At 46.9% G+C, this 18,684-nt stretch overlaps 1 protein-coding gene across 2 annotated transcripts in view; it reads right to left on the bottom strand.

The window, feature by feature from the left end:
- Positions 1–17,683, bottom strand: part of SORCS3 (sortilin related VPS10 domain containing receptor 3) — a 615,258-nt gene extending 597,575 nt beyond the window's left edge. For both annotated transcript variants that reach the window (XM_021072812.1, XM_021072813.1), the window contains exon 1: positions 16,372–17,683. In XM_021072812.1, the coding sequence (XP_020928471.1) occupies positions 16,372–16,998 (627 nt within the window). In that variant the 5' untranslated portion in view covers positions 16,999–17,683. The remainder of the gene's footprint in view (positions 1–16,371) is intronic.

The raw sequence follows: 18,684 nt of genomic DNA, 5'->3' as shown, positions 1-18,684 counted from the left end.
CTGCCTGCCTACCTTCAGTTACAGGGTGTGACCATGGTGTTTCACACAATACCATCAACTCTGCCCTCCAACTCCATTTCTTAAAAAATTCATAAGCATTCAAAAAAGAAAACACAAAACAAAACCAGAAGAGGGAAAAGGCAATCTCAAAATGAATTTGACTGCAGAAGTTCATGTTCCTGCAGGCATAGTAGGTATTAATAATTCAACAAAATATTACAGTAATTACTATACTTTGCAAAATCACAACAGTGCACTTTAGCACAACTCCTACCAATCTCCCTGAAACGGCCATTAATAAATAAAACACAATTCCCTATATTAAATTTGTTGTTTAAAAGTTAAATATTTTAACAGTGCTAATATATTTTAAATAATCAGTCAAGACCAAGAAAATCCCTGGCCCCACATTTCTCCCCACTTTAAATGAAATCCCATCTTCAAGGCTAGAGCAGAAATTGACTTCAACTCTCCCAAGATATACAGAGTGTTAGGGCTTGAAGGTATCACTGAAGGACCTGAGGACCACTCAGCTAACACATGCCTAGATTGTGTTCAGGCTACTGGAAAGAGAATGAGAAAGGAGAAGGAAAAAGAATGGAAGATTAATTCTTTTAGACCATTCCTGCTTCATTCAGTTCCAGGAAAAGAAGCCACAAATTGTAAAGAGAGGTAAATGGCAGGAAATCTCCATAAAGATGCCCTTAGGTATATCCCTGAGGATGTATGAGGCTATCTTGAAATATAAGTGAGCCTCCCTTTACACTGCAGTCATGGTCCCACAATTTGGCTCTATCCAGTCTATCAAGTGCTCCTGATTTTATCTGCTGCATCAGTTAGCTTTTGCTGCAAAAGTGCTACAGAACAAACCACTCAAATCTCAATCACTTATTCTCACAACAGTCAAGTATACAGGGCAGCTGGGGGTTGGTTGATCATGGCGGGGCTCTGATGGGCAGTTCTGCTGCTCATGGCTGAGCGGGGCTGATGCAGCCTGGGCTTGGCTGTGACTGGCTATGTACAACTTGTCTCTCATTTTCTACCTAGGACACGTGGGCTAGTCTATGAATTTTTCTTATGGCCACTGCAGAAGTGCAAGATAGCAAGTAGACACACAATGCCTTCTGATAACTAAGCATAGAATATGCATCGCTTCTACTGGCCAAATCAGGTCACAAGGCCAAACACGGCATTGGGAGATGGGGAAGAACGCCTCACCCAGAGAGAAAGGGGATCACAGAGGCCCAAAGCAAAGGGAATTATAGGGAGGAGTGAAGAATTATAGAAAGGATCCAGCAACACAATCAACCATGCCCACTTACGACTCATCAGTTGGCTCCTTCTCGCCACCTACACTGCTATCACCTAAGCCATCATCCCCTTTAGCCACAGCAACAGTCTATCTCCTAGCATCCAGGCTTTTCTCCCTCCAACCCACAGACAGTCGAATTTAATTATTTGACTCTCTTACTTTAAACTTTCCCAAGACTTGCCTCTCTGCTCTTAGGATAAAGGATAAACTCCTTCCACTGGGCTCATGGTCCAAGCCATGGCTACCTGTCTAGCTTCATCTCTCCCCAGCCCCAAGCCCACAAACCTCTGCCCCAGCCACTCTGACATCCTTTCTGTCCTTTTCATAAACCATTAATAAATAAAACACGATTCCCTATATTAGAGATGTGTGTACCTAACATCCTGCCAAAGAACCCATGTGCCCAGAACACTCTGCCCATTCCTCTGCACCTAGCTCATCTGCTTCCGCCTCTCCGCCCTCTCCGAGTTTGACATCCCTGGTGTAATTTCTGACAATGTCGTGAACCTCTCTTTAGCAGCACCTGACACATAGACAGTGCTCCACAAACACCTGTTGAATATTGATAGCATCTTTTCAAGCTATTTAAAATTTTTAAAATAAAAGATACCTAAAATGACCTCTCCGGTTAAGCTGTATATTAAGGGTATTCATACAACGTGTCTATGGCAAATTGCTCCATAGAGTATTTAATCCCCCACACCATACTGCCAATTTTGTAGAATTCTGGTTTTAATGCATGAGATTTCCTTAAAGGCTTGTGCCTCACTAACAGGAACAAAGCCACGGTGTCTCATGCCAGGAATCCCCTTTCCCCACCCTTATCAGTCCCCTGAGAAGGGAGACACACATCATCCAAAAATGGCAGATGGTACAAGACCAGAAAATACTCTAAGAACTTCAAAGACCCAAGGGAAATTTTTTTGACCTTAGATTTCTATGTCCAGATGAACCATCAAACGAATGTGAGATCAAAATAAATTTTAGGGAGTTCCTATTGCAGCTCAGGGGTTAAGGAGCCAACATTGTCTCTGTGAGTTTACAGGCTTGATCCTTGGCCTAGCTCAGCAGGTTAAGGATTTGGCATTGCCACAAGCTGTGGCATAGGTCACAGATGCAGCTCGGATCTGGTGTTGCTGTGGATGTGGCATAGGCCCCAGCTGCAGTTCTGATTCAATCCCTTCCCTGGGAATTTCCATATACTGCAGGCAGCCATAAAAAGAAAATGAATAAGAATAAATTTTAGGCATGCCAAGAATGAAAAATAAAGTATCACTCAAGCACTAGGTGACCATACAGTTTACCATCCAAGACAGGATCTTTTGAGAGTTAAAAGGAATATAGCTATATTTAGGCCAGGGCACAAGAATAAGCCAAGACATGCCCATGTATTCTCTGAAAAAGAATATTTGAGGACACACCACAGAAAAATGAAACTCAGCCCCCAAAATGGAATAGAATCCAGGAAACAGAGGCATTAATCCAGGAGTAGAATAAATAGAAATATCAAGATGACAACAGGGAAGCAGGCCTAGAAGGAAATCAGTACAAATTAGAATATCCATTAATAATACCATTAAGAAGCTGGATTATCTTCTATTATCTACTATGGTGAAAAAACAGATCTTTCTTTCGTCTGCATGAGGAAGATAAAACAATTAGAAACTCAAGGAAAAACAAAAGTGGTCCAAGAAAGGTAGCCCATACTAATACAGCAGAATCCTGAGCAACTGTCCCAGCATAAAATAATCTTTTTGACCTCAAAGCTCAGAATACTTCTCATCAAGTGACACAGGTTTACTCATGAGGATTATATCTATAGCCAGCCATGCTACTGGATTTTGTTATAGATAGTAAAATGATAATATTTTAAATATTTTATTAGTTTTCATTTACTGTGGTCTTAATTATATTCAATGTATTTCCTAAGAATGCTCAAATTTGCATCTATTTTACATTATTTCACATTGTTCTTTGCAAAATTTGTCTACTATTGGATTCCCACACCCAAGTCTATAATATAAATTTATATTGGGGGTGTCCAATCTGCATCATATGGTTTTTTGCATATTCTGCATCACTAAGTATATAGTAGATGTTCCCCAAACACTTCATATTAACTGAAAGGAATAAAGCAGAGCAATCAATACAGGTCAAGTCCTAGAACAAATGTTTTTTTTTAAACATCAAATTACACTCCCATCTGAGAATTTTATTATATCAGATGTGACTTGAAATAAATTGTACATCATGCCTGGAATAAAAATCTTGACTTTTTTTTTTTTTTTAACACCGTGGTATGCGTGCTAATGAAAGAGTTTCACTGGTGCTGGGAGAAGGGAAAAGAAAGTAGGAGTAATACAGGATCTCAAATCCGCTGTGGAAGGACCTCAAGCTACTTAAGGAATAAAGGAGAGATAGTGTACTAACACTTTGAGTTCCTATCACCCGCTGCTCACATCACCCCTGTTCACAGCTCTTTGAAAAGCACTCATTGCAAAAGGCTTCCAGGTGCAGTAGATTATTATTTGACTATGACATAAGGGGAGTAAATAGGACTGTCCCCATTTCACACATAAAGAAATGACTGACCTAATACCAATACCACATCTAGTTCATGGTGAGGGGGGGCCTCCATCAAGAGATGCATAAGTAACTCTTTCATTTTATACATAAGGAAACTGAATCCCAGAAAATTCAAATAATGTAATTAGTATCACAATAAAAAGAAAGAGGGAGAGAGGAAGGAAGGACAGAAGGAAGAGAAAGAAAGGAAGGGAAAGAAAGGAAGGAAGGAAGGGAGGGAGGAAAGAAAGGAACAAAGAAAAAAGAATATCTACTTTGGATAAGATCGAATGTACATATTCTGAAAAAAGCATTTTCTAATTTTTTTTAATCATTATTCTAGGCTCTTTCCTTACTAATATACTCATTTTTTAAAAAAATCTTATTCTTAGATATATAAGCTGCCACACTTGGAAAGGTCTTCAAATCCCTTTCATGTAAGAAGCAGGTGACTCGCTGAAGGGAGTTAATGTTAATCAGGAAGCCATCTAGAGATCCCAGCTCCCAGGCCAATATTCCTTCCAGCCTCTCATGACGCCCCCTCAGTAGGGATATCTTAGAAGGGAAGATAACAACAATAAGCTCAGCTGTTCTGTGCCAAAATCCTGACAGCCTAAGAAACAAACAATCACATCCTATTGATGTGATAGAATGAGATAGGATGGTGGTGAGCGATCATCCACCAGCTGGGAGAGGCCCAAATCTCAGGGAGACTATATATTGCGAAGGCCAAGCACGTTCTCTAGGGTGGGTGGGGCTCTGCAGCTCTGAGAAATGACAGTGGAAACTAATTTGGATGTGGGGTAACCCCTCATCAAAACCCCAGTGCCACGTTCTCTCCACTCAATATAACCTAGACTCCTTTCCTCCGGAAGGTGCCAACCCAAAAGGAGGAACCTCTGGGAACCAGGGTCAGTAACCCCGTCTCCCTCTCCATGCCCAATATGTACCAACGGTAAGGCCCAATGCAGAATTTTAAAAGAGTTATGGGGGAAATTCAAGTTTTAGTGTGATGGTTAATAGTATGTGTCAACTTGGCTATGCCATGGAGTGTCCAGATATTTGGTCAAACATTATTCTAAATGTGTCTGTGATGGTGTTTCTGGCTGAGTCTAACATGTGCATTAGTAGACTAAGAAGATCACCCTGGCAACATGAGTGAGCCTCATTCAACCCACTGAAGGCCAGAATAGAACAGGTGAGTGAGCAATGACTCTTTCTCTCTGCCCGTCTTTAAGTTGGGACACTGGCATCCTCCTGCCTTCGAACATGAACTCAGGCTGCAACTACATGATCAGCTCTTCTGGATGTTCAGCTTGCTGACTGCTGGTTGTGGATTTCTCAGCTTCCATATTAGCATCAGCCAATTCCTTACAGTCAATCTCTTTACATATATGGATAAACATATACATATATACAAAGAGATGTACTATGAGGGATATACATAGCCTATTGGTTCTATTTCTCTGCAGAGCCCAGACTAACACATTTGGAAATAAGAAAGGTATCTGACTTTGTGTTCCTCCAGAAATATACTCTGAAACAAAGCCTTGAATTCAAGTATAGTTGCACCTTGAACAGCACAGGCTGGAACAGTGCAGGTCCACTAACACTTGGATTTTTCTCAATAAATATGTACTATAGGATCTGTGGTTGGTTGAATCTGCAGACATGGAACTCAGAATACTGGAGGGCTAACTATAAAGTTATACTCAGATCTTTGACTGCATGGAGGTCAGTGCTCCTAACCCCCACGTTGTTCAAAGGTCAACTGTAGTTTATTTGGGAGGTGATCCCAGGAAATACTGATTGGGGAGTGGAGAAAGGAGATAGTGATGGGAAGGGAGCCAGGAAACCAAGCAAGGCAGCTGGAGCTTAATCCCACTGGATGCTCTGGGAGATAGAGTAGAAAACAAGCTTTAGCATTACCCCACCCAAAGGGCAAGAGAACAGCAACATTTATCCACCAATGTCCAGTGGTCATTGTCAGATAGCTGCTCCCTATTATTTGATGGAAATTAACTCTCTGACATCTCTAGCCAGCACCTGTGCGAGTGAAGCAAGCTCCAGTGAGCACACAGTTCCTGGTGATGGTGGTTAGAAGTCAGGCCAGCTTGCAGCCAAAGGCAACTGCCAAGGGTATTTGGACAGGGTACCAACAGATCCACTACAAAAGGACAGACACCATTTCCTGCCTAATGAGAACTAACATTTTTAACCAATGTAATAGCCTACTATGCTAGCCCCTTTAATGTATTATCTATAAGATTCATGACATCCCTAAAAGCTCAGTAGTATCCCCATTCTAGAGCCAGTGAAACTAAAGCTCAGAGACTTGTTTGAAATCACCATTGCTCGGGGACCTTCCATGGCAAGAAAAAAAAATTTGAATTCTGAGAAATCTTCCAATGAAAAATTTGCTTTCAAGCATGAGTAACACTGAAAGCAACATGATGATATGACCAACTCTTTTGCCTCTAAAGATTCTTTCCTCTACCTGCCACCAACCTAGAAAACAAGTTTCTCTGCATTTCCAATACTATGACCTCAAAACCCTTGTCGTAGCAAGTTCCCCCCAGTACGTGTAATCACATTCAGATATGGCAGCTCTAGCCACCAAAAAGAAAAAAAAAAAAAAAAGTGTTCCACTCAGTAATTGTTCTCCGTCTCCCACTGAGAACAGATTCTGAAAAGAAAAGGTTCATTTTGTATGCAGCGGTGTAATCTTTAACCTGATTCTAACCATCTGGAAGAGAAACTGCCTACCTCACCACAGACTGCAAAAAGGCTTTGAGAGTACTGAGTCAGGCACGCAGAACCTGGGCACCGGTGACAGACAATTGCGATGCCCCTGGCATGCAGATCCCAGGCCTGGAGGCAGCAAGAAGAAGCCAGACCCTTCCGCAATCCCAAGACACTCATTCTTTACCCAGGCCATTTTCAGGATTTAAGAATTCACTTATGTCATTCAACTCAATATGCTTCCATTCATTGACTGACCACCGTGCACAAGAAAGTGAGGAGGCTCAAGGGCAGAAAACACAGAAGAGTTGGGAGAACAAACCTAAGCATCACTTCTGATTGAATTTACTTCTAGAGTCTTAACTGAGTCATTTATGTGCTGAATAGACTGCAGAATGGATATATTCGTACAAAACATCCATTTCCTTTTTTACAGCAGGAAGGGGCTGAATGATCAACCCCACCTCCCAGGACTCAACTGCTTGGTTGCTAATCAATTGTTCATCTATGGGTCACCAGATAAGCCTTCACACAATGAACTTGCAGGCTACAACTGCTCTCTTCCCTCCTTTGGAACAATTTCTCATGCGGCATTTTTTTTATTATTTCATCCTATTTATTTTCATTTCTTTCCCAGGACAACACTCCCTCTAGTGTCTATGGAGGGATCTCAGGTTCCATTCTTGGTGCATAGGGTGCAGACGAAAAGGGAATTCAAGCCTTGATTGTGGGTCATTACAAAATATTCATGGATTTGGCTGGTCTGATTATTCTAGAAAAGACACTGGCCGTTCCAGTCATGGATATTCCCATCTCATACCAGGCACAAAACAGAGGTAGGGGGCGGACTGGAGAAACAACCCTGGAGCATCAAGGTCCAACCCATGACTTGGATGAAATGAGTCTTTGGCACTCTAGGCTCTTCTGATCCACCAATCCAAGCAGTCCTGTGTTCTCCTATTTTCCTAAAGCTACACATTTCACTCACTTCCTTCAAGAAGTCTTCCATGATTAGTTGTGAAGTATAATCATGAATGCTCAAGCCAAGAGAAGATACTCTTCATCTCTCTGGATGCCTTCCTCAAAAACGTACTCAATGAAAGCCCTGAAAAAAGGCCCCACGTATTAGTTGTCTACTACTATAATCATTAATCTGATTCTAACCATTGCTATTACAAATTCTGAGTGTGAGTTTCAAGTAGCCAGAGTCCAGTCATTCACACTTCTCTATCTTGTTCACAGTCTCCCTCAGCACGGCGCAGAAGACAGGTGTCACCAAGACTTGTCTGACTCAGGGCACGGACCATGGGAGGCTGTTGAAATGAGCATCTCACTGAGAACTGGGTTCTAGCCAAGGCTTTGCAGTCAGTGCACTTGGAAACTTTGGGCAAGTTCCTCAGCCTCTCTATTTCCATAAATGAGGAGAAAATCCCTTCCAAAATAAAAATAACAACTAAACCAACTAGAACATCTAGAGGACTAACTACAGGTCAGGCATTTCTTTTATACACTTCACTATGTACAATATCTTATTTAATCCTTAAAACAGCCCAGTGTGGGAGGTACTATTATTATCACATCCTTTTTATAGATGAAAAAAATAGACAAGAAAGGGTGACATCTTGCCTGATGTCACACAACAGAGGCAAACAACCTGATTTTAAAAAAAATGGGCAGAAGAACTGAATAGACATTTTTCCAAAGAGGACATGAAGATGGTCAATGGGCACATGAAAAGATGCTCAACATCACTAATCAGCAGGGAAATGCAAATCAAAACCACAATGAGGTACCATCTCACACCTGTCAGAATGGCTGTCATCAAAAAGAACACAAATAACAAATGTTAGCAAGGATGTGGAGAACAGGGAGCCCTCCAACACTGTTGGTGGGAATGTAAATTGGTGCAGCCCCTGTGGAAAACTGTATAAATTTTCTCAAAAATCTAAAAATAGAAAAAGCTACTACATAACTCAGCAATTCCACTCCTGGTTATATATCTGAAAAAAAAAAAAACACTAATTCAAAAAGATACAGTTGCCCCAATATTCACAGCAGCATTATTTACAATAGTCAAGATATGGAAGTAACCTAAGTGCCCATCAACAGATGAATGGATAAAGAAGATGTGATGTATATATATGGTGGATTACTACTCAGCCATAAAAAAAGAACAAAATTTTGCCATTTGCTGCAACTTGGATGGACTTGGAGGGCATTACGCTAAGTGAAATAAGTCAGACAGAGAAAGACAAATACTTCATGGTATCACTTGCACGTGAAATCTAAAAAAATACAACAAACTCATGACTGTAACAAAAAAGAAGCAGACTCACAGATATAAAGAACAAACCAGTGGTTACCAGTGGGGAGAAGTAAGAGAGGAAGGAGGCAGAATTCAAACCCAGGCATCTTGCTCCAGAACTCACACTCCTGTTTACTATATGGCTTTGTCCCATGCTCCTAGTCTCTCTCGGTTCAATAAATAATGATCAGTCCTGCAGAGGATTACATTCATGATGAAAATCCTCCACAATTATGAATTCACAGGAGTCCTATCATCACATCTGGGCTAAATAACCTACAACCTATCAGAGTCCTTGGCTACCCTGTGTATACTATGATCAGCTTTTCCACTAAACTAGGTTTTCTTAGAGCACAGGCCAAGTAGCAGGTGAATTCTTAGCAGTGGACACAGTTTTGCCCACCAACAGCCCTGAATAGCTGTCTCCACTGGGCTCTGGGTCTCTCACTCCAACCCAGCAGGAAGGGTTTCCTCCAGTCCCCAGCAAGGAGTTAACACCAGAAAGCAATCTGTGCCATCCTGAAGTTCTTAGACTCCATTACTTTTTGGAAATTTACTATAGCACATTTATTAGCATACTATAAAGAACAGCATTTCCATAAATAATTAAACCGAAACTACACTGATCAAAATAAATGAGCAAAATGTTCCCGGTGATGCAACCAGGCTTGATTCACTCACTAACTCAAGTAACGAGGTGACTCACAGGAGGCCCCCGTTAACAACGCTTAGCACAATACAGCTCATACATTAAGGAGCTCGGTATTTATTGTCTGCAGCCACTGCAGTGGGTGGGCAGGGTAGCCACTGGACACAGTCAAGGAACAGGAGGGATGAATCTATTTCTAAGCCTCTCTGACAAGCCTTGTGTGTCCTCATCCTAGGCCTCAGTCTATCCTACCTATGAAATGGGCAGCACCCTACTTCCCTGGAGTGAAAATGCATCCTCTTGGGAGGAAAATGGCCTGTTAAAAGCAAGGAGAAAAGAGGAGACCGGGAATTCATAGGGGATGGCTACTCAGAGAGGAAGACCAGTAAGCAGGGAGTCCACGCTGTTGGGTACCTTGTTTCTATCTGAGCCTCATACCCCATCATCTCTGTGCTGAGTGATGTGATGAAGATAATTCCCAAGTGCACGTCCAGCCTTGACTTTCTGTGAATCTAAGACACCCTCAGGATCTCCCACAGTGATCCTCTCTCCTCTGAGCTCAGAGCCTGAAACCATCACTTGACAATTAAGCACATATCACCCCATGGCATCTGTCTTGTTGTCATGTGTTATTTAACGTTACAGAAGAGCAGCCTCATACCCAAAGCATATTAGAAGGACGTTGAGGCAAATGCTGTTCTATCCTTCTTTGTCTCTCCCTCCACCACAGCCCTACCAATGCCACAATCCCCAGAATACTGCCACACACATAGTGCACACTTGGCAAATGGTTGAATATCTTGTGTGAATTCATCTCCTCTCTGAAGTACACAAGGAAGAAGACAGGATTGGTAACTAGTCCCTGTTCCCATCTTCTTACTAAGTGTGGTAGAGATGGCTCTACATCTGATGTTAAAAATTGTATATAAATAATAAACTGAGTGCTATTAAGAATCAGTGTCAGCCATCCTCCCCACACAGCTAAGGCACTGTCCAGTTCCCAGAGTAAGTTCAGCAAGTATGTCCTGAGCTACGTGCCAAGCACTGAGCCACATGCCACAAGGAACCCATGAGAAGAGCAGAACTCATGCTAATGGATGGGGGGGTGGGGTGCTGTTATAATTCTTTTATCCCTCATCCTTCACCTTCAAAATAAAATAACTCATAAAATAACCGAGTGCTAGGGAGTTCTCTTGTGGTGCAGCGGGTTAAGGGTCCAGCACTGTCATTGCTTGGGTCACTGCTGTGGTGCAGGTTCCATCCCTAGCTGGGAACTTCCACATGCCACAGTCACAGTCAAAAAAAAGGGGAAAAAAAGTGTTAAACTAAATATAATCGGATGTGTGGTACAGTCTGTAAATTCTATAAAGAGCTAGGAAAGGGGAAAATGATGCTTCTAAGGCAGGTTCTATAGAGACGCCATATTTGAATCTTAAACTGAACCATGAATAATGGGTACATCTCAAAGAAGAAAGAGAGTGGAGTGGACCTCAATAGCCAAGGCTTGGAGTCAAGAAGGGGTCTGGGACAATGAAGGGGCTGCCTTGGCTAGAGTGAAGGGACCCATCAGGGAACAGTCAAATACAGAGCTGGAGAAACAGATCCAGGACACACAGAATGAAGGGCCTTGAATGCCAGCCTAAAGGACTTTGAATGTGAATCCCAGAGACTAAATGTACTCAAGTAAGAATGTAGACATACTAGGTGAAATGCTCCTGGTTATAGTAGTTGTCAAGTTATCAACAACCTGAGAGAGAAATCATCACTATCCCAAGGGAAAAGATTTCCAATTCCTCCTTGGCCTCTGTCCACTGAAACTTGGGACTCACTCATTCACCCACTTGGTCAAACTACAGTTGAGTTTCTCACTGGCATGTAAGGCCGAGCTCTCTCATCTCTATGTTCTGCAAACAACGTCAGAGCACCCTCCAGACCCTTCTCTCAGTAACCCACCACACCAGGGGGATAACCATGGTTACATGAAGGCTATCCATCCCATAATGCCAGTGCTGCTTACCCAAAGTGGCCCACCAGGCATTGACTTTCTACATTTTCAGCCTCCAACTTCACAAGACCTCTTTTCTCCCAAACCTGATGAAAATTCATTCTTAGACATTTTCTCCTCATAAGAAAGTGTCTCAACCCAGCCAAGAGGCCAAAAGAAGCAGGAAATCAAGAGGTGAGTCAAGCCCCGGGCCTTAGTGTATATAGCCTTGAATAAACCCTTCAGACACATCCTCCTATTTCAGCCACCCAGCTTGGTCATACCTCTCTGCTCTTTACAGGATGATGCAGGGCCCACAGATCATTCAGTTCCAAAGTTCGCCCAGTTACAATAAGAGATTTACACGGACAGAGCCTGAAGAGGTTTACCTCTGACCTCTGAGCCTTCTGGCTACAACCCTCCCTTCCCTCAAATCCAACACAACTGGAGAAGCCACTTTCCACATTCCTTCTCTGCAGCTCCAAAGCAAGTTCCAACCACTGCATTTCTACCCATTAAATCAGGCCTCCCAATTAAGGGAGTTTGCAACTTCTGCTCACCTTGGAAGTCACTGCAGGATCTGAGAAGCAAATCATAGCCTGCAAACCAGGCCATCAGAGGAAAGCAGAGCAGACAAATAGCCTGTATTCGGCCCCCTTTCCCCACCCCACCCCCAGGCCCCGGCAGTGACCAGGAGCAATTAGTGCTGTTATGTCCTGCTGCATTTCCCAACTACATCTCCGCTGAGATGGCTCCCCTTGTAATATTAATTAAAAACAGATTCTTTTTGGCAAACCCCTGAAGAACAGCTTCTGTGGCAAGCTTCTTTATTAAGCCTCTGAGAAGGTAAAATGCATTAAGATATTGTGACATGGGGACTGTGAAAAGGGATGGTGAAGGCTAGACAACCCAGCCAAAAGCTATTTGAAAAATCTGTTTGGGAGCCACAATTAGATGCTCCAGTGAGTGAAATACAATTAATCTGATCAAATCTGTCACTATTTTGCACATTAGGAGTAAATATTTTACAGCACAGTCCAGCTGAATTAGTTAAGGGTAGTATGAAATCCTGCCTGGGAGAATCTGCGTGTCGCACCGGCTAGCATGCTCAGGGAAGGGTAGGGACCTCAAGTTCTCAGCATCTCCCCACTTTGCTTCACCAAGGTGCAGTGTTGGGCACATGAGTTGAAAACTAGCTGGCAAGTCATTCTAACCAGACACACTGCAGGGGCAGCAGCCTGCAAATCGCTGTCACCACCAGTGAGCTGCAGGAAAGGCCTGTGGATCAACCTATGGGATTCACTCCAGGAAGTGGGTCCCCATCAAGGGTGATGGTGCAGAGGGGGCATGGCAAGTGGACTGTTACCCACCCCCTGTTCTCCACTCTCCAGAGCCATTTGCCAACTCACTGACCAAGTAGGGAGGCGTTCTTTCTTCCTGTTAAGGAGAAGAGCAGAATGATGTGTTGCTCTGTATCCCTGTGAAAGCCACAGGGTCTGGACTCCCTCTGGGTGTTTGTGAAACACTCTCTAGTCAGTTAATCACCAGGATCCCAGCTGGAGACAACCAGAGAGAAAGGCAAATCGTTCTTCCAGAGTACAGGCTCTGAGCCCAAGCCCATTCACCCCCTCCCCCGAAACATCCGGCAGGGCAAGGAAGGTCAGAGTGGGACCCAGACTTCATCTCCTCCTGGCTCAAGCCCAGCGTGCACTTCCTCCATTGCCCTCCAAGCCATCCCACCCTACGCCTGGGACCAAAGTGCGTATGTGTCTCAAGCCTGGAAGGAGAATCTCAGGCCATGGGCAAAGGCTGGACACATGGGGTGATGGTGGAAGCCCTTTTGTTGAACGTCCACCTGAGCATGTGTGACTGTGAATGGCCAGAGTAGAGTTAGATTTTCATTTATATGGGCTGACTGGGAACTCTCCCCAGAAAGGAGCTCAGGCAGTGAATAAGGTCCACCAGAGGCATTTGGAGGGAGAGCAGGAGGCCCCACAAGGTGTTAACAATTAAACTGGTAGCTTTTCTGGAAAAGGGCATGTTTAACACTTTTCAAGTCAGAAGGGAAGACGGAATTCTCTTTTCATATGAAAAGAGCCTGGTGCAAGGACCAATGTTCTCTGCCTCAGGGATATCTCCCTCCACCTTGCAACCAACGATGAAGGGACCTTCCAGAAGGGTCATCATCTCCATCACTCCTCACCCTGGCTTTTCATTCCAATCTATCTTCTTTTGCTGCCCTCAGGAAAGGGCGAGAGGAGGAAGAAACCAACCGGGTAATGTTGTACAAACTGGTTTCCTGGCTACTCTCCCAGGGTTTGTTTCCTGAAAGTCTCTCAAAGGCAGGGCCATGTTAGCCTGTTTCCTCATCTTCCTCAGAATGGCACAGACAGATGCTCAGTGAAGTCCTTCTCACTGGGATTGCCTGTGAAACATGGTCAAGGAGGCAGGTCCAGCGCAAGAGCTAAAGGGGCAGCCCCTCTCCAGACCGGAGACAGCAGACACCATGAGGTCACCTTTGTGGCCTTCGCTTGGCCAGTAAGACTGGTCATGAGCACAACCAATAAACCCCTAAAGGGCTGTTCGTGGACTGCCCAAATCACATCACTGTCACTAAGGACTCCAAGGCCAACGGGTCTGCTCTCCAGGCCCTTGTGGCACCCTTTTCCCCAGAGGATACAGGGCTAGACTTTCCCCCTCACTTCCTCTGCTGCACAACTGCATTGAAGACGAGCAGAGAAAGCCGTGCACATGTAACTACTAATTGCAGAAAGCGTCATCCAACGTCCCATCTTCAGGGAACTGGTCAACACACAAAAATGATCCTTAAAATAAAAGCAGAAGCGTAAGAAAGCTCTTTAAGCAGAGTGAATTTATAGTGTCCAAATGTGGCAGTGATAAAATCATAGTTATGTGAGGACATCACCTCCTCCTCTTAGGGCTACATTTATTTCCACACATCCTGTCCATCCTCCTCATGGAGTAAGAACACCACGAATAAAATAACACACATACACATGGCTCCGCATCATCAAACTAAAAGGAAGTTGAGATTCACAACCCCTGCTGTCAGAGAACTCTTACTCTCTCTCCTTCTGCCTGCCTCCCTCTCCCCCACCCCTACCTCTCTCTCTTCTCTCTCTCTTTCCCTCTCTCTCTGTGTCACAAACACATCGTCTGGGGACTTGTAAGTCTTCAATCATCCTTCCTTCCAAAAGCACATGTTGCTCACTCCCCATGCCCAGAGCTGTCACCGGAAGCTCTGGGGGTCTTCACTGGAGGTAGGTGAAGACCACCTTCTGCGCTGCTGGGCTGGACCCCTAAAGCTTCCAAGCTAGACGGAGTGCCTGCGGCCCTGCTGGGTGTCAGTAAGAACCAGAAAATCTGTACTCAGTATTGCTGATTGCTGTGCTCTGCGGGCTCCTAGCTTTTCTGATATTCACTACTCACCCCCATGACACCCCCAGGCCCTATTAAAATAAGACGAAAATTTCCCAGGGAAATCTTTAATGTCAATCATGAAGAGAAATACAAAGGGAGTGGGCGGTGCTTTCCCCTCAAATGAGTTCCCCAGAAGCTGACTGCACAGACATCCTTCATCCTCCAGACTCTGCCCAACACCAGGGCTTCTGATCTGATCCTGAGAGCCAGAGGCTATGAAAGGATTTCTGCGAGGCGGGCTGAAGTGGGGGCCACAGAAGGTCGGGGAGTGCAGTAAATCCAGGGATGCTGCCCCCACTTCTCTGGGAGAGCGGTCCTCCTGGAGAGCCATCTCCCCCCACACACACCCCGGTTCCTCAGCAGGAGGGTGGGCTGGGGATAGGCGGGGGAGCCCCTCCCGACAGGCGCTGTGCGGTCTGCAGCAGCTGCTGGGGCAGACCTTACTCCAAACCCTGGACCTCAAGCCTGAAGCCACAGGAGTGGACTCCAGGGCGCCACCTTTCGGTACAGCGGCTTCCAGGGGAACCTGGCCGCGGAAAGGAAGGCATGAAGAGGTGTGTAGAAATCACTGAAACCTAACTCTACTCTGGGAGTTTGTGACTGCAGAACGTAGCTCTCCAGGCGAGTTTTTTGCTCACAGAATCCTGTGCTTGTACTTGCGTGAGAATGAGGGGTGCGGGATGAGTGCTGAATTTCACTTCACTCTTGAAACTTTTTCTATGCCTCTCCTATAGCTTTACAGGGCAGCCGCCAGGGTTTTGAAGGGGGAATCAACGCTGCCTAAGGGCCAAGGCTTGGGCTGACTTGGCCCAGACTCCCGCCAGGGCTGGAAAAAAGTGCGCTTGGAGCCCAGGGCAGCAAGCCTAAGGAGGGCGGGCAGGGGTATCGAGTCTGAGTGGCCTCAATCTCCAGGCTTTTCCGTGCGATTGGAGAGGAAAGCGGGTAAGCCCTGGCAGTTGCAGGAATCCGTCAGTCTGTCCAGCGGTTCCTTCCCCATATCATTCCGTGTCCTCACCCAAGAATTCACATACACACACCCAGCAGGATAACTGACTCTCCAAGCCGAGAGTCAGAGAAAGTGATCACTTGTTCCGTTGAGGCACCTCTTCCTCCTCTCCCCTCCCGGCGGCCCCAATCCTGGGGTCTCTGGTAAACAAATGCACACACCGTCCTAAAATAAACTCTGCTAACCTGTTGGGGGCGTGGGGAAAGCGGGATGAACTGAACGTGTTCTCCCTAAAAGTCGAGAAGCCCCCCCCCTGCCCCCTTCTGGACCCCAAACAACTATCTACCCCTTGTTCCCGCCCCCACCCCTATTTTCTCCCGCTATTAGAGACCGTGAGATCTAGATCCTCCGCCGGGTGGGTACTCACACTGCTGTTGTGTCCCGACCAGTGCACCATAGCTTGGTTGTGGGCCGAGTCCCCGGTCAGCGCAAAGGAGGTGCTCGGTAGCCTGAGCTCTTCAGCCGCCAACCCCCCAGCCCGTGGCGCCTTCACTTCCTCCCGGAGACCCTTGGCCAGAGGGCGGCTTCCTTTGGAACCATCAGCTAAGACAGTGGTCCGGGTATCCCCGTGTTCCAGGGCACTGAGGGGCTGCGCCCGGCGACTCCTCCTCGCGCCGCTAGGCTTGCCAGGAGCCAACATGCCTTGTCCCCACCGCGTGCCTGCCAATGACAGCCCCCCGGCTTCTCCCTGCTTCTTTCCGCCGCTGCCACCGCCTGGCTGGAGCAGTGGCTCTGGTCCCGGCCGGCGCCCCAGTGCAGCGCCTCTCCTCACCGTCACCAGCTCCTCTGTCCACTGGCTTGCCACTGCCCGCCGTAAGAGAGGAGGCAGCGCCGGGGACTGTGAAGCCGGAGCCGAAAGGCACCCAGGACCGCCTGTCGCGCCCCAAGTGATCTCGGCACCAGCCAAGACCCACGTCGACAGGAGCAGGAGCCCGGTCCGGGCGAGGGGCGCCCCGGGCCAGCCTGCGGGGCGCTCCGTGCGCGCCGCCTCCATCCCGCTGCGGCTGCCGTGGGCTCCGGCTACTGAGTGTGTGGCGCCCGCCGAGGTGCGGGTCCGGCGCGGGGGGTGTGCGCGTGCGGGCGAGCGGCGAGCGAGCACAAGCGAGTGTGTGTCGGGGGAGTGGGGAGGGGGCGGCCGGGAAGGAGGTGGCTCAGGCTGGCGCGCCTTTCTGGTCCTCTGCCCTCTTTCCTCCTGGCTCTAGATCGCTCGCTCTCTCCTCCACAGGGTGATTTCAAAACCCGAGAAAAATTAATAAATGCCCTTCGGCTCCTTTTTTTCTTAAAATAAGATCCCTCAAAATCTTCCCCACCAAGCTTCTCCAGAAATTTTGTCAGAAGGAGCATTCAAAGGTAATAAGAAAATCCTCTTTCCAAATATGAAAATCAAGTCCAATCCAGGAGGAGGAATTGGCGACGGACCCCAATCCAGAGTCTCTCGGTAATCCAGCCACCAACCTGCTCCCGGCGAAGAGTTGGGAGCCGAGCCGCTTCTGGCCACGTTTAGGGGGTTATCCTTCCGGCCTGTTGTGGGGGCGGGAAGGTTGAGGGTCTCTAGGGAGAAGGAGGAGTAAACTGTTTTCAGAGCCAACTGTTCGGGTTAGGGAGCCAAAGGGAAACCCGCAGCCTTCTTCGCACAGAGAAGCGGCGCGCGGAAGCCGAGCGCGGGATCGACTGGAGTCCCTGGCCCGCCCCTCCAGCCGCCACCCCCCCCCCGCCACATCCCGCGCCTCCGCCCGGTGCGGGGGCGCAGGGAGTGCGTGCGTGCGCGCGCGTGCGTGCGTGAGGGGAGGCGAGGGGTGTGCAGAAGGCTGGCAGGCGGGCGTCCCGGGCGGGGTACCTGGCTGAAGCAGGGGTCACTGGGTGTGCGGGGGCGCGCGGCTCTGTGCGTGCGCATTTGCACACGTAAGTGTGCCTGTCAGTGTGAGCGATGAGGTGTGGGACAGGCAGGGCTGTGGGCGAGCGTGGATCAAACACTTGCTGTGTTTGTATTTCCATGAACCTTTGAGTCGTCAGAAAGGCAATATTAAGAGTAAGGCAGTTCTGGACAGCCAGCTCCTCCTGGCACCCATGTTTCTTGAGCCTCCCGAGGGGCTAGAGGAGAAAACTATGAGGCGCTGGCAGCCGAGGTCTGAGGGTTGACAGCTCTTCCCCCCTTCAGAGAGTTCTTCTTGCTGGGACCTGAGGGAGCTGGAGGAAGAGAGTCAAGACCATTGCATTCGCTCTCATTGGGAGGACCTAGCCCCCATCTTTCTGCCTGAGACTATGAGGTCGTACCCTCATCTCTCTAGATTCATTCCTGAAAAGGCTCAGCTGTTCTTTTGGAGTGTCAGGCTGCCAGTTAGAGGGTCCCTGGTCCGGCGCAGCACGGAAGTGGAGCACAGCCAGGGCAGGGAACTCAGCATGGACTGGGGCCCTTCGTGCCCTGCAGGAAAAGGGAGACTTTGGGTAGGCTGGAGAGAGGGAGCTAAACCCAAAGACAACTTGGAGGTGTAGTTTACAGGCCCCTGGGCAAGCAGTACTGCCGCATCCTGCAGCCAGTAAGCTCTGGGGATTGCTAGGAGTTGAAAAGGCCTAGATGTGTGGAACTGAAGAAATAGTTATTAAGAAAGAAGTAGGGAGTTACCATCAGTGGTGCAGCAGAAACTAATCTGATTAGGAACCATGAGGTTTCAGGTTTGAT

The sequence above is a fragment of the Sus scrofa genome, chromosome 14 (assembly GCF_000003025.6).
Source record: "Sus scrofa isolate TJ Tabasco breed Duroc chromosome 14, Sscrofa11.1, whole genome shotgun sequence".
Classification (NCBI taxonomy): domain Eukaryota; kingdom Metazoa; phylum Chordata; class Mammalia; order Artiodactyla; family Suidae; genus Sus; species Sus scrofa.
The sequence above is the reverse complement of the archived record's forward strand: the minus strand, read 5'-3'. Positions and strand labels throughout refer to the sequence as shown.